Source organism: Panthera uncia, chromosome D2 (assembly GCF_023721935.1).
Source record: "Panthera uncia isolate 11264 chromosome D2, Puncia_PCG_1.0, whole genome shotgun sequence".
NCBI lineage: Eukaryota > Metazoa > Chordata > Mammalia > Carnivora > Felidae > Panthera > Panthera uncia.
The window spans coordinates 72,795,465-72,819,806 of NC_064818.1; the positions used below are offsets into that span (position 1 = coordinate 72,795,465).

General features: G+C 37.9%; 1 protein-coding gene across 7 annotated transcripts in view; it reads right to left on the reverse strand.

Annotated features, from left to right (window-relative positions):
- The window catches only part of CACUL1 (CDK2 associated cullin domain 1), an 83,365-nt gene that overhangs the window by 15,015 nt on the left and 44,008 nt on the right, over positions 1-24,342 (reverse strand). For all 7 annotated transcript variants that reach the window (XR_007460966.1, XR_007460965.1, XR_007460964.1 and 4 more), the window contains exons 4-7: positions 18,682-18,777; positions 16,097-16,199; positions 10,286-10,375; positions 5,853-5,991 (exon numbers count right to left, since the gene is read on the reverse strand). Coding sequence is in view for 1 of the 7 variants with exons in the window: in XM_049646557.1 (XP_049502514.1) it covers positions 5,853-5,991; positions 10,286-10,375; positions 16,097-16,199; positions 18,682-18,777 (428 nt within the window). In the remaining 6 variants the exon portion in view is untranslated. The remainder of the gene's footprint in view (positions 1-5,852; positions 5,992-10,285; positions 10,376-16,096; positions 16,200-18,681; positions 18,778-24,342) is intronic.

Here is a 24,342-nt window from a genome sequence, read left to right on the forward strand (position 1 = left end):
AGAATCTTAATGTACATGAATACCCTTCCTACAAGTGGAAGAACATGAGCCTTCATAAATATTAACCAGTTCCATCTTAGACACCTAGAGAAGATTCTAGTTCCACTTTACAGATAAGAGATTCTGATCAGGTCCTAATGCTACCCGTAAATCCTACCTTTGTCTCTCCAGTTTCTCAGACTATAACCCAGACAAATAACTATAATGAGTAATTATAACCAATTTGCTAGCTTTTCCTTGCTCGGTCACTTAGCAGCATATACCTTGTCCCATCTTTTCCTTCCTTAAACACTTTTGGCTCCACCCAGCATGGTCCTTGGCCGCTTTTTCTTCCCCATGTATATATTCTCCGCAGGCCAGGATGGTGATCATACATACCAGTGCAAAGACTTGAAACACTATCCATATACCAATGACTCCCAGGTTTCTGTCTCCAGCTCTGATTCCTTCCCTATGCTGCAGATAGGAGGTCCAGCTGTCTCCCCTCATCTAACTGGGTGAGTCAGGACTACTGGCAGTTCAGGATGGCCAGAATGCAGTCTGACTCCACGCCACCCCCACTCCTTCTTCAGTCTTCCTCAATAAATGGCACCACCATCCGCCCAATTACTCAGATCAAAACCCTGGCTCATTCTTGATTTCTTTCTTTCTCTTGCTCTGGAGCATACTGTCACAAAACATAATCCAAACTCAACCACTCCCCATCATCTTCATGGCTCCACTCCCAATTCAAGCCACCATCATCTCTCCCCTAACACAGCTGCAAGACTCTTATTATTAGTCCAGACCACAGCCAGAGCCATCTTACATAAAAGCATAAGTAAGATTATTTCATGCCTCTGATTAAAGCCCTTCAGTGGCTTTCCATCACAGTTAAAAATCAATTCAAATTCATTTTCCCAGTCCTGTGAGACATGGCTCTTGCCTACCTCCCTACCCTCATCTTCTACCTCTGTTCACTACACTCCAGCCATGCTGGCTTTCCTTCTGCGCTGGGACACGCCAGCACTTTGGTACTTTCCTTTGTCTCTGCCTGCAGCACTCTTCCCGCTAGTTAGCCACGTGGCTGTCTCACCACCCACGTCCTCACTGGAATGTCTCTTCCTTGGAAGGCGTTTCATGTTCAAGGTGGCTGGACCAGCCCTTCACACGTGCTCTGGTCACTCACTCTTTATCCCATGCTGTCTCGGTTTGTTCACAGCATGTTTTATTATGTGAAATAATTTGCGTACATGTTCGTTATTTATCTCCCAACATTAGAGCACAAGCTCCATAAAAACTGGGTCTCATTTTTACCGAATACTTAGAATAGTGTCTAGCACATGGGCAGAAAATAAGTATCTGCTGAATTAACAAATCAGTGAATAATTCATAAATGGCCTCTACAGATGGATTATGAAAATGCTAGCTCAAGTAATTATTTCATGCTTTTGAGTGATCTTACTAGATTAGCAGAGTTTCCCACCCTCCTTCCCTGGCTGTGCTCAAGACCAGGACAGAAACCTCTTGCTGGACAAGGCGAGGAGTCTCGATTACCAGCAGGAAGAGAAGATACCAAATGGGCTCTGAAGGCTTTTTCTCTAGGCTGGGCACGTAGAGAAAAAAAACATGCAGCGCACACAGCATGAACTAGCATCAACGAGCCTTAGGCAGCCTAAAGAACTCTCAACAAATCTGCCCTAACGCCACTTTCTTAACACCTCTGCTGTTAACACCACCCCTGGCCAAAGCCAGCTGTATCATCACAGTTAAGCATTCACCAAATATTCTGAAGCAAGTAGGTTAATGCTGATCAAAAAGGAAGACACAGGATTTTATATCCAGAGCCTCAACTTGTACACACAACCTTCATTCCCACTCCCAAAGGGTTAAATAAAAGCTGAACACGTAAAAATAAGAGGAGAATAATACAGATGTGCAAACAACAGAAGGCACAAAGGGATGTGAATGTGATATGTGAATGTGATATATGCGAGAGGCTGTGTATGTGGCCAAATATCTATGTGGCCAAGGATATTATCTAATGCCCCAAGTCTGGCAAGCTATGGCTGCCCTCAAAACCAGACCCCTGCTACTAAATAAAAAAGTGCCAATTCTAGAGTGACCCTCTCAACTAAAAGATCAACAAGATCCCTGCAAGGTTCTATTTTTGTTGCAGAAATCCAAGTAACAAGTACTCTGCAAGGTACCTGCCTTTAAAAGCTATTCGGCACAAGCTCTGAAGAGGCCATAGTCTGGTTTGAAAGAGAACGTTCCGTCTAAGGGCACTCATGTTAGAAGTTCCCAAACAAGATTACATAATGTCATCTTTGATACCAACCTGCCCTCCCCCACCCTCCAATCATAAATTTAATCATGCAGGTAACAGATAAAGACAAAATTCTGCTCTCATATGTTAAGTCTAGTATGTGTATTCCCATGTACATAAAGATGCTGCACACGAACTCCGGCTCCGATGAGAAATGCCCATTAACTGCAATCAAGGATATATTTGACAACATCCACACCTCATTTCAAAGACACTCTGTGCCATCCACATCAAAGCTGTGTGATGCCTATTCAGGACTACACCACGTAAATGGAACACGATCTTAAATGAAGAAATTGTGAAGCTGGGCAGGAATCGTGTAACTGGTTAGACATAAATCATAAAATGACTGCTCAATCAGGATAGCCAGTAACAGAATTCTGGTTAGACAGTCTGTACTATATTCTCAAGGTTTTTTGCATCGATGGACATCATTTCTTCCAAAACAATCCTAGCCAGATAATGAACAAAGAAGGCCTCAGGTCTGGCAGGGCAGACTGCAGAAGACCCACATACAGGAGATTCACGGAAGCACGGGCAGCCTTTCTCTCAGCTGTTAAGTATATGATGTGTGCACACCTTTCCATGGGGGGCGGGGCGGCTCAGCAGTGGAGTGGAGTGAGTCCAAGAATGTCAGCTTAGACAGAGCCTACTCTGTGCAAAGCACCCTTCAGCACAACCTGTGAGGCAGACTTTAGTCCTCACAGTAATGCAGAAGTTGTTAATTTAATTCCAGAAAGGGCCCAATCTGGTTTGTAAAATAAAACATTTTAATCATATCACCTCTTGAAATACTAACATTTAAATTTCAGGCAGAAGTTGTATGAAAGAATTCCACTAAGAGAAACAAAAATTCTAATACACACCAAAAATCCAAGGGACCTTTCCCGACTACAACCCACTTGGCCTTGGCAGAGCAGCGCCGTGTTAGTCCTTCGTGTACAAAGGCAACGAACGTCACACTAGACTATTTATGGAGTCAGTTCCTCTTTCATCCCGAGCAAATTTTAAGAGCTGCTGCACACTAAGCAGTCCTGCACCCCGTCCTCTTCTTCCAGTTCCAAAATCAGGCTTAGGAAAATATCTGAGGTGTTTACATAGTTCCAGACACTGTTCTGGAAGGTGAATTCAAGGTGTTCAGAGAAATCCACAAGAGCTATCTTCACACAGTGCTTCACAGAAATAAAGGTTTTCAGAAGGCTGTTTAGTTTTTAAAGGCATCAATAAACTCACCTCTAAAATTAAAAGCAAACATTCAAATAAAAACATGAATAAAAGCATGAAGACTTCACTATTATGGTAAGCCTAAATTAAAGAAAACCATAAAAGGTATACTCAGATTATTTTCCATTCACTTAAAAACATTTAAGAAAAAACTTTCAACTGCGATTCAAAACCCATACGCCATAAAGAAAAAACCTGACAATCACACAAAAAAAACTGCTGCATGACTTAAAACAAAAAAGCCACCATGAGTAAAGTCATAGACCAACTGAGAAAACTAACGGTCTTATCTTGGGCAAACCATCTCTGCACCACACAGAGAGCCCCCAGAATTCAAGAAAAAAAAGACTAACAAACAGAAAAGTAAGCAAAGGTCATAAGCAGGCAGTTTACCAAAAAAGAAATACAACATGTTCATATTCTCAGCCTCACTCGTAAGAGAAATGCAAATGAAACCAACTCTGAGTAATTATTTTTCACCTGCCAGACCAGAGAAAATCCAAAAGTGTAACGACATACTCTACCGGCAAGACCATAAAGAAGAGGTACTTTCAAAATTTGCTGGTTGATGTGCAAAACTGCACAATCCCCTGTGAAGGGAAAACCGGTGATACTGATCAAAATTACACCTGCCTTTTATTTTCGGCTCAGCAATCCCACTGACGGGAATTTACTCTCTAGATCCACCTGCAACAGGTACAAAATTATGCACGTACAAGGGTATTCATTGTAGCACATGTGTGACAGCAAGACCGGAAACAATTCAAGTTGCCATCCACAGGGGAGTGGCTAAACAAGTTCTAGCTACACAACAGAATGTGTACGAAAGGAATAAAAATGAGAACACATATCGTGTTTGCTTGCATCGGTATATTAAAAGGCACACCGAAAGGAATCATCAGCAGCTCATAAAATGGTCACCTAACGAGGTAGGAACAGATTGGAAGACAAGAAGGAGCAAAACTTCTCAATGTATGCTTTTTATATCATCTTGACTTTTGAACCGTATGAATAGAACAGCTCTTCAAATATGACTAAGTAAAATGCTATGCGCATTAAACGGCTTCATTCTGTGTATGAAAATAATACCATTATTGGAAATACTGCAATTAATGTCAGGAAACACCTGGCCACTGGACATCAGGGAGAAAAATTAGCCTAACATTCCAGCATTCCTATGGCCTTCCCTTAACTTGATCCAAGAAAGTCAAGATTACCAGACCTATCTACACAGCTTCCGTGGGCCTTTCCTGTGCGAGCTGCCAGCAAGGGGGCAAATGATCAGTGGATTACTCAGTGCCCCCATCACCACATGAATATAGATAGCACAAGGGCAAAAAGGGAATAAATACCAACCCGTGAGGCTACAATGAACGGACTTTCTGCTTTCTTTCCTAACCTGTGCTGAGACTAGAGACAGTAACAGTGATCTTGGTCAAGACTGGTGTTCCGAAACTTAGCTTGGCTTCAGAACCAGTGAAAGAGAAGGTCCATCCCCAGCCTAGCCTTAGATAAAGTGAATCAATATTCGACCTACCATTGTGTTCACAACTATGCCTAACTTTCCGTAACTTTCTTCCTTTAATGTCAGGAATTGAAACAAGAGAAGGTATGTAAGAGTGCTGAGAGTAGGGATTATGAAAATATAAGGCCTGACTGCACCTTTCAATGATTTGGTGACACAACAGGGTATTTTCCCATAGTATAATCTATTTCAGTTGAAAAAACGCACTTTGCAAGACTTTCTGGGATACAGCTACGATATTGAACTGCAAATTTTAGAAAAATTAGCGAAGTGTATGTATCAAAACCAAGGAAGGCAAATTTTCTGGACACATGTAAAGATATACTCTAATTTTTAAGAAGAAACAAGTAGAATTTAGGACAAAAGTGAAAACATGAAAAACAGAATCTAAAAGCCTCTTTACTGGTTTAGTCATAAAACGAAGTCATTTGCTAGTTTCAGTCATAAAAGTACCTTGTAACTAAACATAAAATTTCTCTGTTTTCCCATGTGTTGAGAACTAACGTAGAGGATCAAAACTAGAAGAGCACTTAGAGGCTTCCCAGTCTAACTACTCACCCACTGAGAAATCCTGTCTTCAAATCCATTTTTAGTGACAGGCAGCTTCCATAGAATCAAACCCCAGCTGTCCCATCTCTGTGCACAGACAGGGAGCCAACGGCCTCTCCCCCCAGTGTCACCTTGACCATTCAGCAGTTATTTCCCACTCTAAGAACTCTGGCCTCCCTCCCCTGCCAAGCCAAACTGGCCTAAGGAAATGGACATATTTTGTCAAAAGGGGGGGAAAAAACTTGCCTCGTAAAACCATTCTGTATAAGTTCTCTTTGAAGTTTCTGATCTTCAGCAGCATATTCAGAAAGTTCAGACTCCACCGCCGGAGGGAGAATGTTTGGAATAAATTTAGAAAACAGAGTTGGAGCCATCTGAACCCACTCTGTGAGGAAAGGAAAAGATTCATTAAGGAAATCAGACAAATTAAATGAAAAATGTAAAGTTTTCTTTTGTTCAAAGAAAGAATATATATTAAACCAAACTCAAAATGGGGGGAAAATTAGTGTAATCCTATTCTGATAAAAAATATACAACCAGGTTAAATTTCCTTTCTAAAATGAATTTATAGTCAAAGAAAGCAGATATTTTTCCATTTTGCTGTGTTAACAAAATTTAATGAAAATCTCTAGAGAATCTGTGAATGGACCTATCAAAAATTGTAATTAATATGGGGGAAAAATGAGTGAGACAGGCAAAGAATTCCAAGTGGAAGGGACTTAAAAGCGAGGGTTTGGTGGAAATACTAACCCCTATAAGCATTAATTAAACAAAACAAACAAACAAACAAACAAACAAGCAAAACAGACTCTTAGAGCAGTGGTCCAGATGGGAGATGCACAGAGGTATGAGCAAAACAGATAAAGGGGATTTAAAAAGTATACATTTCCAGTTATACTAACAAAGTCACAGAGATGAAAGTACAGCACAGAAAACATAGTAAAAAATATTGTAACAATGATTGGTGACAGACGGCGGCTACGCTGATGGTGGTGAGCACTGAGTAATGTACAGACGGAAGTGTCGAACCAACGTTCTATACCTGAAACCGACATAATGTTGCATGCCACCTATGCTTCAATACCAAAAAAAATTAAACAAGCACACCACATATGTACATACACACATACATACATACTGGCCCAAGAATAGAGAACAGTACAGGTAATAAGGAAGCATACAAAAAGTACCACAAAAATGGGGGAGAGAGGTCTAAACATTTAGGAAGTAGGCTGAAGATAACTAGAGTAAGTACTTTTGAAATAAAAACCTATTTTGGCCCAAACTAAATTATAGCAAATTAAATGTATGCAGTGTTGAAAGAAAAGAGAATTAACATGGGTATCAAATCATTAAGAAAGAGATAAAAGATAAAGAGAATACTCTATAGAAAAATAAGCGTTCATCTATCAAAACAGAAAAGGCAAACATTTGCATCAGACATGACAAAGGTGAATCAGTATCCTTATTTATAAAACATTTTTATAAGTCAGTAAGACCAAATAAATGAATGAAAGACAGGACTAATAATATACAAGACTTATAATTTACAAGAAAAAAATAAAGACAATGACAGCCTTGTTAATATTCAAAAAACTCAAGCTAAAATAAACACCCTCTTCCTCTCATTTTGTGAACGCTAAATACAACTAACATCCACCTGTATCAAGGGCATGCTAAAACTCGCATTCCCCTGCCCTGTTGGTGGTCTTAATGTAGCACTGTTATCCCTTTTAGATTCTTTTCATCTTGTCCTTTCAAATTTTCCCTTTTGGAAAACATCTTGGATGTACATATCAAAAACCATAAAATGTCAATGCTGTATTTAATCCAGTGAGCTCGCTTTAAAAATTGTAATTTGAGTAAATAATTCTAAATCTGAAACAAACACAAGCAAACAAATATGTTTAATGCTGTGTGATGCTGGGTCACTGGTAAGTAAAAAATGCCCAACAGGAGGACAGTAAGTTAAACACGACCAGAACAAAACAACAACGACAACAACAAAAACAAATACCACAAAAACACCACCAGGGCCAAGCCCACTGTATAAACTCATGGCAAAAATGTTCTCAATAGTGTCCCTCCTGTCAGCTCAACTCAAATATGGCTTTACGGTCTCCACACGGTGCCCAGGAGAGCCACTAGCCATCAGTCAGAGATGGCAGGAGTCAGACCGATATGCCATTTTCAGGAACTCCAGGCAATCATTAAGATACAAGATGAAGGAATCAAAGAAAAGTGTGTGTATTAAATGAAGAAAGGCCGGCTGGGACAGCTGGCACTGTGTCCCAACTAAGCTTCTAAAGATCGGATGGAAACACACCAAAAATTGTAATAGTCATAAGAATCTCCAAGGATTAGGGTCTAGGAATTTAGTTTAAAAAACTTTCTTGGGTGACTCTCATTATACAAAGATCAGTGCTTGAGAACCACTGCAATGAAAGAAACTTCCACATTTAAAATTCAACTTTTAAAGTATTTTAACCTTAATCTGTCCAGTGACTAAAACTACTTTAACAAACCAGGAGCACAACAGGCACTGGCAAGACAGGTAAATGTCAAAATATGTTTAATAGTATCTCAGAAAATGCCTAGGGCAGCAAACGGTTAGTCTGTGATAAAATTCGCCTTTTCAAAAGGACAACTCTCAAATACAAAATTCTCCTCACAAGTAGTATGAATCCTATTATAAGAGCTCGAACATGGGTAAAACAGCATTTGGATAAATACATATCTGTAAGTTTTCCTACCCTTAGTGATTAGTTTTATTATGCAATTTTGCTATAGATGATAAAAGCCAGAGCTGATAAAGCTGCCTACTTGGGAGGCAGAATTTAGAAATTTGTCATACCGCATTTGGATGCCTTCCAAAATTAAAGAAAAAAAAAAAAAAACCCATTCATAACCTATAGCACTAAAAGAAAACTTCATGAGCCATTTTCATCATTTAATAAAATGAATACAAAATTCTGAGAAACTAGAAAACATCAGTTTACTGGACATATGTAATAAAATATTTTTGCTACTTTACGTAAGTAATTAATTACTTTATAAGAATAACTTGTTTACAGTTATCAAGAGTAGAGCAAGGCCTGATCCAAATTTAAGTAACATTACATCTGAATATTCTAGCAGACACTAATCATTTACAAAGTAACCTGGGAAAGAAGGTATTTGTGACATCACAGTCTACTACTGGTACCACAGTTTTTAATTGGTTTCCATTTCAGCAAGCTAAATTCTCACATGTCTTTCAAATTAATTAAGCAAACAATCAAGCTGTCAATTAATGAAAATAAAATAACCACTGGACCCAACTGGATAGTAATCAAAACAGCTAATATCAGCCATGCTTATTATCAGGTACCATGTTAAGCTCTTTAGATCATGTTTTATTTCATTTAATCCTTAAATGACATAAAGAATTCCAAAAAAAGCACTGTCAAAAAAGCATCCCTTAAGGTTTCTAGATTGTAGAACAATGTTCTACCCTGAGATCTTTTTTTTTGTTTTGTTTTAACATTTATTTATTTTTGAGAGAGAGAGAGAAAGAGCGAGAGCAGGGGAGGGGTGGGGGGTGGGGGGGACGGGACAGAATCCGAAGCAGGCTCCAGGCTCTAGGTTGTCAGCACAGAGCCCAACATGGGTCTCAAACCCACAAACAGCAATATCATGACCTGAGCCGAAGTTGAACACTTAACTGACTGAGCCACCCAGGTGCCCCTACCCTGAGAGCTTTTGCAATCTCTCTTACTATAGGCATTTTGTAATTCGCTGGACAACCGTATGACAAGATTGAGGTTCTGGCTTATAAATAGGAAGATAAATACAAAAACATCTTGGGGTTCCTTTATATTCATAATTTTTTTTTAATTTTTTTTTTTTTACATTTATTTATTATTGAGAGACAGAGAAAGACAGGGCATAAGCATGGGAGGGGCAGAGAGAGGGGGAGAGACACAATCTGAGGCAGGCTCCAGGCTCTGAGCTGTCTGCACAGAGCCTGACGCAGGGCTTGAACCCACAAACCGGGAGATCATGACTGAGCCGAAGTCGGACGCTCAACCGACTGAGTCAACCAGGCGCCCCTCATAATGGTTTTTTTTTTTTTTTTTTTTAATTCTAAGATAGATACATTAAGACAATTTACAAGCCAGGCCTTTGAATGCAGTGATCTCTGATTTTTGGTTCTGCTATTCTGACTCTCTCTCTCCTCACAATATACTTATGAAATGACTGTACATTTAACAACACTTCTAGATTCCTTGCAATTTATAAAATAGGCCTGAGAACATGAAGTTGTGGGTATGTATGTCTACATATACTTGCAGTGTGGGGTACAAGCAAAGGAGAAACTCCATAACAAAAAAGAGATTAATACTGGATATGAGATTCAATTTCATCCAAAACGTCTGCTACAAATCCATTCCTTGTATTTCCTAACCGAGTTGGTTTTCACTAGTGTGGAAAGAATTTCAAGCGAGTCCTGAGTTTACATTTCATAATGATGAGTGTAGTATCTACTCAATGTTTTTTGGGGTTTTTTTTTGCTATAACAAATCCAAATACCATTAAGCCTCAAGAAACAGATAGACAAACACTGTCCTCTTGGATAAGCTGGAGCTACCATAAACAGATAAACAAGCCCAACCCCAAAAGAAATGACCACTACTTACCTGGTCTGAGAGTGTATAGGCCTTTCACAATATTTGCCATAGTTGAAGGTGTGACCTGAAATGGTGTTGACTGGGCTTCTAAGAGTAAAGCTGAAAGAAGAGAAAATGGGTTATAAAAATGATAGAACACTTATTGTCAAGGTTTCTGTTACTATTTTTCCCAAAGACTAAAGAGCAAACGAGCACAAGAAAAGAACAGCCTCAGAAGACAAACCAAGTTTATACTCCAAAGAGTTTTAAAAATCCAATGCACTAGAGCTCAATCTAATAAGTAAACACGTGCAGGTCTGTTAAAACACTAAGGGAGATTATTCAATTCATGGAGGTTCTGATAATAAGCTTTCCAAAAGCAATAGTATTCACGGTACTTAGCAAGTGAGCTGAGAGTACCTCCCACTAAGTTCATGAGTCAGGAGGTTTACATTTGGAAAATAAAATGGTCTCTAACCCCCTTGAATCATTTCTCTTTCCCCAAATCGCCGTATTTGAGGCTCCTGGATACTTCATTCGTAATTTTAGGAAATGCAATCAGTCAGAAAGTCACTTTTCCAAATGCTACAACCACATGTACTTTTTTCTTACTAAAAGTAAAGACAAGACACTGTCTGGCTCATCCTCACTTTCCTGACTCTCACAACCACAGGACTCCGACCGACAGTGACAAGGGAGTCAGTTTTCTTTTAGGTTATCTTCTCCAATGAAAATTTTATTAAAACATTTTTAAATAAATAGAAATAATTCCTCCAAATAACATCATTAACAGATATCAACATATTCCATCATTTCGTAGATACAACAGACACCACTGACTCAGAATTTTTAATTTATCTCTCAGAGACCTACAATTTACTACCCCCAAACCCATAAAACTTGGCATAATTTTACTCTAAGCCAAGCTTGTAAAGTCATATATAAGCTATGCCTTTTCAAAAATGAAAACACCACCTCACTTGGCCACCAATGATTTTATAGTTTTCAAACACGCAATGCGAGTTACATCCGAACTTATGTGATGACAGTAAGAGGTATACTGTTCAAGGTGATCCTTCTGCTTCTATCGTCAGGAGAGAGCTGCTAACTCTGAATGGCACAGATACATTTTAAGGATGACAAAAGCACTGCAGAAAATGTTTTAGAATGCAATTTTTTTTTATTATTTATTTTTATTTTTATTTTTTTAATAATGATTTATATTTGAGAGAGAGGGAGAGCTCGAGCAGGGAGGGGCAGAGAGAGACAAAGACATAGGACCCGAAGCGGGCTCTGCGGTGACAGCAGAGAACTCGATACAGGGCTCGAACACACGAACTGTGAGATCATGACCTGAGCCAAAGCTGGATGCTTAACCGACTGATCACCCAGGTGCCCCTAAAAATTGCAATTCTAAATTTTAGACCCTAGGAGTCTCTTCAACTCAAGGTTATCTCTAATTTCAACGTATGTCCCACATGCAGACTCTATCTCAAATCATTTTCCTACCTTTTGACCAATCATTTTGGCCTTCGTAAATCTTGATCCCACTAAATCTTCATGTTCAGTCACATGTTAATTATGTAATCGAATATATACATTTACAAATGAAGAAATGATACATTCACAAATTAAATTATACATAAAATATATAAAAATTAATTTGGGGTGAATTAAATGAAAAGAATTATATTCGATAACAAACAATTACAAAGTTGAGAAGGTGTTAACAGTTCACTAAAATCCTCTCCACCTAAATTATTTTTAGGAGATCAGTGTTTAGAAGACTTGTAGTTGATCTCCTCTTTTAAGAAAAAGGAAGAGAATCTGGGGAGGCAGCAGCTTGAGACTGGGAAGAAAATATTTCTTGAGTATTTAACAGGTGCTAGGTACTTTACAGGTTTCTCATAAACTTTACTTAAAATTTACTTTCTCACAAGCTTAATTATCATCTTTTTTTTTTTTTTAACAGATAGGGAAACAGAGGCTAAAAACAAAACAATATAAAACACAATGAAAAATGCATCCAAAGTCACAGAGCTAGCAGGCAGCAGAAGAGGGCTGAGAACCTATGTTTCACTCTAAATTTGCATTCTAATTCACCATGCCACCGTTGAAATACAGATCTTACATGTAACAGGTACTAATAAAGTACTAACTAGTACTAAAGCCACTGTTAACTAAACCCTTAGTTAACAGTCCCCCCCCCCCCAAATTATATAGTTAAAAAGACAAAACAAGGATTCTCCAACAATCCCACTGATGGAAACTAGAATTGGACTTTAGTGAACTTCTAATGCTCTCACCTCTTTCTTTACAGTCTATGATATTAAAGTCCAGAGAGATTAAGTGCCATCCTGAGAGTCACACAGCTTAACAGCTGACCTGGAACCAGAACAAAGCTCCTCCACTCATCCAATTATTCCTCAGAGCTACAAGCTGACCCCAGGGCTTCTCTCCTCTTTTAATATGAGAAGTAATTCTTAAAATCAAAACTGAAATTAAAAATATTTCTTGGGGTGCCCAGGTGGCTCAGTCACTTGAGTGTCCAACTTCAGCTCAGGTCATGATCTCGTGCTTCACAAGTTCAAGCCCCACATCGGGCTCTGTGCTGACAGCTCAGAGCTTGGAGCCTGCCTCAGATTCTGTGTCTCCCTCTCTCTCTCTCTGTTCCTCCCCGGCTCATGTTCTCTCTCTCAAAAATAAATAGACATTAAAAAAAATAATAAAACTTAAAAAAAAAACTACCTTTATTTGCAATGAGAAGTCACTATCTTCATTCATGGAACAATTGTTAAAATAGGGCATTAAAGGGACACCTCAGTGGTCATTAGGGCATTAAAGGGACACCTGGTTCAGCTCAGGTCATGATCTCGTGGTTTGTGGGTGTGAGTCTATATCCGGCTCCACACTGGCAGGGCAGACAGGCCTGCTTGGGATTCTCTCTCTCCCTCTCTCTCAACCCCTCCTATCTCTGTCTGTCTGTCTCTCTCTCTCTCAAAATAAACTTAAAAAAAAAAAAAAAAGCCTGCTTTTAAAAAATAATACACCAATTTTTAAAAACCAGGGCATTCGAATACCAATTATTCATTAGCAGAGAGGGTGTTCATTTTGCTCTGCTGTAAAACATGGCCCCTAAATTGTTTCAACAGGCCTCCCACTGAGAGGTGTCCCTGTCCAGTCCCCTGGAATCTGGGTTCTATAACTGCCTGCTCAACAGAAGACAGCAAAAGTGACACTGTGCCAGTTTCTAGGCCCAGGACTTCAGAAACTGGCAGTTTCCATTTCCTAGATCTTGGGACACTCACTCTTAGAGGAAACACAAGAGAGAAAACTACAGCCACCACAACTTGCCAGTCATATGAGTGACCCATCTTCGAAGTCCCCGACCCCTGGGTGAGTCGCATCAGCCGATGCTGAGTACAAAAGAGATAAAGTGCCCCGCAAAGCCCTGCCCAAATTGCAGATGTGAGCAAAATAAGAGATTTTATAAAAGATTATGTTTTGAGGTGATATGTTACACGGTAATAATAAACACTAGCATTTTCAAATGTATCTAAAGCCACAAAAAGGAAATTACTGATCAGAATTCAGAAAATTATACACATTGAGTGTAGCTATTTTTGCTGGAGGGGATAAGTATAGGAAAATGTCAACTAGGGCCAAGAAATCAATTCTTAATAGCTGTGTTTTTCTGATTTAATTAATATTAGCCTTTCTATGCCTCATTTTCTCCATCTGTAAAATGGAGGTAATGACTGTCCTAAAGTACCTAGAATAGGTCCTACTACATAGTAAGCACTATATGTGTGTGTTTATTTTTAAAAAATCTTTTTTTTAAAACATAACATTATTAAACACGTAGAGTGTCTCTTGTTGTTACAGAGCCCAAACTAGGCCAGTGATCACTGTGTGAATCCCTTACTCTAAGCACAATGCCTGGTAACTGCTCAACAGATAACTGATAAACTCAGGTTTATCCAATTCACAAAAGCTTAAGGAACTTTACAGTTTACTTGGAAAAGAAAAGCCTGTCTACCTTTAAATATAATTTTGGTTGAAAATCAGATTATATAATAAACAAGATGATAATTACTTTTTTTTAAAAAATAAAGTACAAATTAATTGAAGGTTTAAAAGGAAAAAAAAAATTCATTTTTTTCCGGATTTTATGTCTTTATGTGGTCTGATCTTATAAAATATCATGAATTTATGGAAGGCTTACATGGATTGAAGACAGAGTTGTCTCACCAGATCTGGAATACTATATTCTCTTTGAATATTTTCTTTGTTTTTGCCTAATAAAATTGATTTCCAAATTAATGACAAATATAAAAACATACTCACAAAGTATTTGATTAAATAAGCTTTTCTACCAAATGGCAGCGTTTCTCAAAGAATTTTAAAAGGAAAGACTTCAAAATACTCTGTTCTAATTTACAATGAAGGCAAAGACAATGTCAACATCAAAGATAATATTTAAGTGGTTATAACAGCTGCAATATCTCATGAGATTACGTTTAAAGATGTTTATAAACATATGTCCAGTTTTTTCAAAAGTCGTACTCCCAAGGTATCAGTCTCTATTCTGATTCTAGAATCTGTTGGGAACATAATAATGAAACAAATATTATCTTCATCTAGCATATTATTTGAAAACTCTGCTTTTCTAAAATAAACCAGCCCAATGTTTAACAGTTCCTTCTCTTAATTTAAACTCAAAAATTAGAAAGAGTTTATGGTCAAGCTTAGAATAATTCTTCTGTAAATACTAATAAAAGTTTGCTGTGGTACAGACTATTTATGACTATTAGGAAAGCAAAAAATCCATACTACAAATCCAAATATCTGCCAAATTCTAAAAAACGACTTCAATAATATACTGCATAAAATAGGAGCTTTTAAAAGATGCTGAGACATTAGGTTGTAGGGACTTCCTAAACTCCACGTAGAGAGGTATACTCTTTCAGGAAAGGTAGGATAAGATGCCACCTACTGGGATGGGGCAGGGGGCCAGGGAATAGGGGGAGAGAAAAACTAACTGAACTTGGCACTTTGATCTGCTTACTTGCTAACTATGTTGCCATTACAGTAAACATTTTACAAGTCCCAACTAATAGAAGAAAAACTCAGGACCAGAGGCTGAGAAGCTTGCCTAACATATAGTTAATAAGTGACAGAGCCAGACTAGAGATTTTTTTTTTTTTTGAGAAGAGATTTTTATATCAAAGGGTAAAAAAATCAGAGAGGATTCTGTGCTTCCATTTCAAAGATACAGTATTATGCTCCTTCTAGAATTACCAGTAACAAAGTTAGGGGTTAACTTCCCCCATTGTTGGTGGAGGGATGCGGGGGAAGAGGAAGTGTCAGGCCAGATAATAAAGGCACTCACTGCCCAATAACCTGGCTAAGTGCCCCCAGCTCTCCAGGGGGCTTCAAATCACATTTTCGATTCCTTTGGGTCTCTCTCTACAGAACTGAACTTCCAACACTTCTTGCTATGATTCAGAAGATGTCAACACTGGGCTTTATATACCGATGCTCTCTAATCAAAAATCAAAAAGATCACTGGGGTGCCTAGGTGGCTCAGTCGGTTAGGAGTACGACTCTTGATTTCAGCTCGGATGGTGATCTCACAGTTTGTGAGGTCAGTTCATGAGGTCGAGCCCTGCGTTGGGCTTTGCACCAACAGCACACAGCCTGCCTGGGATTCTCTTTCCCCTCTCGCTACGCTCCTCCCTTGCTCATGCTCTCACTCTCTCTCAAAATAAAGAAGCTTAAAAACAAAAACAAAAAAATCTTGTTAGTGTTAGCTCATCCCTATAAGTTGAAAATACTTACGCATTAGGCTGTAAATGTGCTTTTCTGCAACATGTTCCGTAAACAGCTTTATAAGGTCATCTTTTAGGTCTCTGTTAAGCTTGGTTTCGATGTAAAACTTATTCTGAAAGATAAAATACATTATGCTTAGTGTATCGATTAGGGGGAAATGATCTAATGAACTGAAGCACTAAAAAATAAATTATTTTAGGAAACAATTTATAAGGGCATCAATTAAAATATTAAACCCCAATATCAAAAAACAAAAGCCCTGCTACTATTAGTTATATGTCTTTCTGGCAAGGGGTTAAAGTACATAAAGATAAAATGCTATGAACCACACACACACTCCAAAAGAACACGGGAAGATACTCAACATTAACTAAACAGATATAGAGACACATGGACCACCCTGCGGGAGAGGCACATAACATGCCCTTTAGAAACACTCCATCATTGAAAGGCAACAACAGGAAACACTAGGGAAAGGTACCCCCTTTACCAACGATCTAGGCTGAGCAGGCACTGGTTGACTCCCCAACATACAATCCATTGTAATCATTAGTCTAAGTTATTCGGCCTGTGGCATTTCTTAGGAATGGTTTTTGATTCAAAGGCAGACACATGACCCAACATAGAACAATCAGACTGAGGGAAACCTAGGCTTTGGTGCCAAGCATCTTATAGTCACTTTACGACCATGAGAATAAGATGAAACAGATGCTGTGTACAGCGAAGAGACAAAAAAGAACCTGAATCCTTGGTAACACTACTGAACCACGGATTCAACCAACCCTAGAGACAGCCTTATTTGCAGAGTTTTATTCCAAGGGATTAATACTTTTCCTAATTTGCTTAAATCACTTTGAATCAGGTGTTCTGTTTTTTGTAGCCAAAAGCATCCTGATGAGAAAGACTGGCAAGTCAAACAAGATTGAACTTGTTCATACTTAAATGTCAACTCCATGGACAGGTGTGGGAAATACAAGAAAGAACATTAGCAAGTTGCTCTCTGATTCTTTTAATTCTTAGACAGAAGATTATAAAAATCATAATACGCACATGGTGACAAAATAAAACCATGCAACAAAAATAAGTCTCGCACAACAGACCCTCTGTCGCATTCCCAAAGGCCCCATTCTACTGCGGAAACTTTTGTATATTCTTTCTAAAATGCTGCTTGCATATATATGAATATGCTTTATTTTCCATAATAAAGAGAAAACACTTGCTATAAAGAAATATTACATACTGCTTTGCATGTTGCTTTTTTTTACCTAATGTATCTGGAGATTTCTCTCTAAATGTACATACATGTTATTACCTTCAACTGCTTACTTTTCTACTGTTAAGTATCTCCCACAAGTTATTTAAATAATAGTCCCCTGCTGATAATACAGATTTCTCCCAATGTTCTGTTTTGTTTTTTCAGCAAGGTATATTTTATGGAGAATAAATCATTTTGGAGATTAGTATTTCACAGATAGCAATCTTTATGCTACAGAATACAGATCAACCCAAACATCCCATTTCCTAATCTAAAAAACAAAGAGGAATTGCAAAAATGGTTAAGGGCCCCTGCCTTCAGTAAGAACACCAACATCAGGGTTCTATGGCTTGGGCACCTGGGTGGCTTAGCCGGTTTGACTGTCCGACTTCGGCTCAGGTCACAATCTCACGGTTCGTGGGTTCCAACCCCCTATCGGGCTCTGTGCTGACAGCTAAGAGCCTGGAGCCTGCTTCAGATTCTGTGTCTCCTTCTCTCTCTCTGCCCCTTCCCCACTTGCACACTCTCTCTCTCTAAAATAAATAAAGATTAAAAAAAAAAAATTTCTATGGCTTTATATATTTAGGAGAGAGAAGGAGGCAAATCAACAAAGTCAACAGACTACAAACTATACTTATGGCATAATTCTCCAAATGAAAGACATCATAATGGAAGAAAATTTTATTATTCTACTTTTTTTATGGGGTGACTTCCTTGACATTATCACACATCATGTTTTTAAATATATTGCTTAACTCTCTACTTTCCGAGGACAAGAAATCTTTCTTCTATATCTTTATTTCCTAAGCACAGGATCTTCCATATGGCAGAAATAAAATAAATGCTAACACAGTGACTGCTGATTATTAATGCCTAATTGTCTATTCAGCAGTGTTATTTATGGAGTTTTTAAACAGTAAAAGGGTAAACAAGTCTATGTCAACACAATCAAACATTACTGAGGTAGATTAATTTCCATTTCTTTTTTTTTTTTTTTAATTTTTTTTTCAACGTTTTTTATTTATTTTTGGGACAGAGAGAGACAGAGCATGAACGGGGGAGGGGCAGAGAGAGAGGGAGACACAGAATCGGAAACAGGCTCCAGGCTCCGAGCCGTCAGCCCAGAGCCCGACGCGGGGCTCGAACTCACGGACCTCGAGATCGTGACCTGGCTGAAGTCGGACGCTTAACCGACTGCGCCACCCAGGCGCCCCGATTAATTTCCATTTCTAACATAATAAGTAGTAAAAGAGAAAGAGAACATGCTTAATTCTGCATCTATCTGTACTTAGGCCAATAAACTGAGATACTTTGGAAAGGGAAAACAGCTCTAACTTACCATATATATGAAAAGAGGCACAATGCTCTGCAATGCTCCCATATATTGTCCAAGGGCTATATTAAATCTTTCAATATAGAGATCTGGAGGGCTGGCCTGTGAGAAAGAACATAAATGTGATCATTATGCGAAACCAAGTATAAAGACTTTCCAATGCAGATCTAAAATGCAAATACACTCAGAAGTCCAAGTCAAAATTCATATTGAAATTCCCAATAAAAAAAAGGAGAAGGTGTATATCCTGAAATTTAGTTTAGACTTCTATCTCTGTTTCAAAATCTGCTACGCAAAACTGAAGTTTGGTTTTGCCGTCTTTAAAAACTGTGTAACTTTACCATGCTAGCTAAAAGGCTTGCTCGGTTAATGAGTAAAAAGTTGAATTCACAAGTTGTATTTATTAAGATAAATGATTTTTAAAATTATCACTAAACTATGTGTACATTTCTGATAAGAACCAGGCTGTATTTGGACCTAGAATAAGAAAAAAAAAAAAAAAAAAAACTCAAGGAAATGGTACAGACTTAATACACTATGAGAACGGCTGTTGGGGGCGCTTGGGTGGCTCAGCTGGTTAAACGTCCAACTCTCTTGGTTTCAGCTCAGATCATGATCTCACACTTGGTGAGCTGGAGCCCTACATCAGGATCCATGCTGACAATGCAGAGCCTGCTTGGGATTCTCTCTCTGCCCTCTCTCTCTCAAAATAAATAAATAAAATTAAAAAAAAAAAAAGTTTGCTGAATTTTTATAATTACCTTAGGCACAGTAATATTCCGAGTTCTATACCACTTCTATAGCTAACCAATTAGTTAGAAAGCAGAGACTTAAATGGTTCATATACATCTGCAGCTCTGGAGAGCAACAAAATAAACATAATACATGCCTGGCTTTTAACTCATTGTTACCAAAATACCAGGTCATAAAGCCATCGAAAGAAAAACTTCCAATTTTACTGCAGGTTATGGACTGAATTATGTGTCCCCCTCCCCAAATTCCTACGTTGAAGCCTGAACTACTGTGCCTATATTTGGAAAAAGGAAGCAATTAAGGCTAAATGAGGTCATAAGAGTGGAGCCCTGATCCTTTAGGATTAGTGTCATGAGAAAAAGATACCAGGGGGCTCAACCTTCCTCCCTCTCTCTTTCTATCTCCCTCCTCCACCTATCTATCCCCCAACACACTCAGAGGAAAGGCCATGTGAGCACCCAGCAAGCCCATAGCTGTCTACAAGCCAGAAAAAGAGCTCTCATCAGAAACCAAATCAGAGGCTACATTAATCTTGGACTCCCCAGCCTCGAGAACAGTGAGAAATAAATTTCTGTTGTTTAAACCAACCAGAGTCTGCGGTATTTTGTTATGGCAGCCGAAGCAGACTAAGGCACTGTGTTTTATGAAAGTACATCCATCTACCGTTGCATTTTATTCTCTAAAGGTAAATTAATTAGGTGCCATTTTAATATTGAAGAAACGCACAAATGGGCAAGTCATTTGTCTAAAATTAGAGAGTAAATAGGATAGACCCAGGTCTCCCAGCTACGAATTCATTCCAGAGCTAGAGAGTTAGGGGGATGGGCATGGCACAACCTGCCATGCAAACAGGTGGTTCCAACCCGGCGAAGTCTCACTACCTGACAACCATAACCTGCACAGAAGGTCTTGCTTTCAAACAAGGTATAAGGAAATGCTATGCTGAAAAGATTCCTAAGTGCTAAATTTAAGCAATGAAATTATAAAACCATTTCAGCTATACTGTTTTAGAAATGTCCCAATGTTCTAATACTATTTTTAAAATAAGACTTAATTTATACTTTTTTCAGTTCTACTTAGACGTTAGAGTATGTGTAGTGAACTGTCCCTACTTCTAATTCATCTTTCATTATTGAATAGAGGGTTGGCACAAACTAGGTCCTTTTTTCACCTTTATTTTTCTTGGTCCTCCTAATTACCTGCAAATTGAATGTTATTTCCATTCTACGTATGAGGCAACTAAGGGCTCAGAAGGAGTCACTTGTCTACAGCCCCACAGCCAGTAAGCCCAAGAACTAGGACTCAAACCCTGGTCAATCTGAGTCCTTCCATGTATCCACCCTCCTTGTTTGGCACCCTGTAACCTTTAGAACAATTCAGGGCACCCCATCTGCCTCTCTGCTTTCACATCTTGCTCCCTCTTGTACACGGCCCGGCACAGCACTCACAAGGCACTACCAAACAGTTCCCAAACAACGTCGGTGTGCTGTTGGAGACCTCCTTGACCCCTCTTCCTGAACGTCTCTATCACTAGGCCCTGATGAGACTCACCCTGGCTAACTTCTATTCACCCTTCAAGATTTGTGTCCCTTTCTCAAAACTGTCTGAGATATAGGCCGCCAACAGGGCACCATCCCTCTTCTTCACTTCTCCCACTAGCTGGTCTTTGCCACTAAACTTCAAGTCCCCGGAGGGCAAGACCTGTGTCTTTTCTTTATGCCTCCGCAGCTGACCACAGAACCTGGAACACAGCACGCAGAGATAAATGCATTTTTGCAAGGACAGTCTTCCTTAAATCTAAATGTCTCTAAATGTATCTAAATCTAATCTAATCTAGCCTTGTTTTTATCTAAACTGCTTTTTTATTATCTGACAAGACTGTATGACCTTAGGCAATTCATTTAGCTTTCTGAATTTCAATTTCCATAAATATGAAATAGGAAGAATACTAACTGTGCTACTTCTAAGATATGCCAACAATCAAAGAAAACAATATGAATATGCTTTGAAAAATGTCAAACATTACAAATGCATATGCAACTAGTGAGGATAAGTAAACTTTCTGAGTTAACCACCTATTTGTCTAATACTTCAGAAAAACCTATTAACATTATGAAACGCAGTCTTTTGTTAACTAAAGAAGTTGGGGGAAATGGTTCCACATTATAAGCATACTTTTAACTATAACTAATGGACAGAATCACATGTAATATCTTTTTCTAAACTGCTGCAAAGAGCTCTGGAAATGATATTTCAGCATCCAAAGAAATAAATTTTAGAAGTATTATATGAGAAAAAGAAAATCTGAAGAGTTTTTGCATTAAAATAATTTTCCCTTTTCATAAAAGGACACTTTATTCAGAAGTTAAAAGTATGAACACTGATCAAAAGGCACACTTAATAGCAGACAGAATAAATAAAATTGAATTCCTTAGTTATTCTTTTCAAGAATTCCCAAAGCCTCAAAGGTTATGAGTATTAAAAAGCACTTTTTGTACTAAGTCAAATGTCAGAACATTCACTTAGCTTTTTTAGTTCCACATTTCATGCAGCACTTATTCAAAACCTTTTAAATGACAGGACTATAAATTATAACAGTCTTCTAAAATAAATCCAATCTCTTTACTAGGAACTAGAAATAACTGCTATTAAAAAAAATAACAGATTGTTCCTCCTTAAAACTTAAGTTCAGTATACCTTGGGCCCCACTGGGGAAATTGCTACCTATTTGATTTACATCATTTCAATATGAATGTATTTGGCTTGGACATTAAATGCAATTTTTTATCCCTAAAATAAGCAAGGTTCATTTTTCTTCTAAAAAAAAAAAAAAAAGAAAGAAAAGAAAAGAAAAACAAGAAAAAGCAAGGTGCCAGAAAAATGACCAATGCTCCAAACTTGCTCCAACTTTTCATAACAGACCTAGATTCCCTGAAATTCATAACACAGCTAGTAGGAATGTTTCAATCTCTTCTGTTTTTAAATGGGTAATACATTCATCTGGTTTAAAATTCAAATGCATTCAAAAGGAAGTAAAGAGTTTACCTTTACTCCTTCCTCGCTGGACCAACCAACACTTAATTCCTTTATATCCTTCCAGAAGAATTTTACATACATACAAGAAAATAACTATCCCATTTATATCCCTTTCCACCCAAATGCTAATATACAACCAAAACAATCTGTACCTTTCCTAACAACATTATCCTGCAGACTTTTATTCTAGTGGCTCTCAAACGTTTTGGTCTCAGAATCACTTGACACTCCTAAAAATTATTAAAGCTTCCAAAAAGCTTGTATTATATGGATTGTGTCTATCAATAATTACCATACTAGAAATTAAACCTTGGTTTTAAAAATATGTATTCTTATTCCAAAATGACAGTAATAAAGTTATTTCATTTTAACACTTAAATGTTATAGTATATACTTTAGGTTACAAGCTAGTTGTATGCAAATAACTATTTTCCCAAAAAAGGTAAGAAAAATGACAATGTTTTTACATTTTTGCAAGCCTCTTTAGCACCTGGCTTAACAGAATCTAGCTTAACTGCTAGATTCTCATACCTGCTGTTGTATGGAATCAGTCATGGTATGTTGTTTTGGTTGAAGTAAATGAAGAAAATCTAGCCTCACACAGATATGTAGGCAGATAAGGAAGGCATTTTTAATATCCTTTTCAGGTAATTGTGGATATTTTTCTTTGAAACTTGACAAGTGGTAGTTTCTTAAAGGTTAGTTGCAACAGGAAAGCTGAAACTATTATGAATTCTTTGTACTCTATTACATTAAAACCCACTGGTCTATCTTGTACTATGAATGGATCTTTTACCACATACATTTTATATCATCATAAAGTGGTCATTTATAAAATACTGACTGAGTTATGCAGATCTTCCACACGTTGACACGTTTCACTATACATGAAAAAGAAAAAATTACATTTGTTACTATCACCACCTATCTCATCAGGAGAGTCTTTTTTTTTTTTTTTTAATTTTTTTTTCAACGTTTTTTATTTATTTTTGGGACAGAGAGAGACAGAGCATGAACGGGGGAGGGGCAGAGAGAGAGGGAGACACAGAATCGGAAACAGGCTCCAGGCTCCGAGCCATCAGCCCAGAGCCTGACGTGGGGCTCAAACCCACGAACTACGAGGTCATGACCTCAGCCAGAAGTCGGACGCTTCACCGACTGAGCCACCCAGGCGCCCCCAGGATATTTTTTAAAGTACCCAAAGTTACCATAAAGTTAATAATTTTCACTGCTTCGTCTAGCATATTCTTAAGTGAAATGCTTTCGTTTTCTACTGCAGCATGTGAAAGTGAAGATTTGTGCAAAGGCACCAACAGTTTGCACCACTGCTTGTGCACTACCAGAACAAGTATCAACACAGAAAAGGGCAAAAAACATCTTAGTAGTACTAGAGACAGTTTCAATTTTGCAGACCCCTGAAAGGATTTCAGGGAAACTAGTAAGTTTCAAACCACACTTTAAGAAACCTGTTCTAAGTACAATATCTGAATGTACTAGTTAATCTCCATATTGACAGCTTGTTTTCAATCTTTTGTTACCGCAATGTTGCAATTAATAACTTCAAATAGATGTTATTTTATAGACAGCACTTTTTAAAATATTTTTAAGTTAAGAAAAAAGAACTAGATGATAGTCTTATGGATTATGGTATAGGAATCAAAAGAACTTTGGCAGCACCTAGTTTTGAAGACCCAACCTGCTAAGAATCACTAATATTTTATATATATACACACATGTATGTATGTATACATATATACATACACATACATATAATATTATATTATACATATAATATATATGTATAATAATATTGTATTATATTATACATATAATATATATGTGTATATATTATACATATATAATAATGTATATATTATT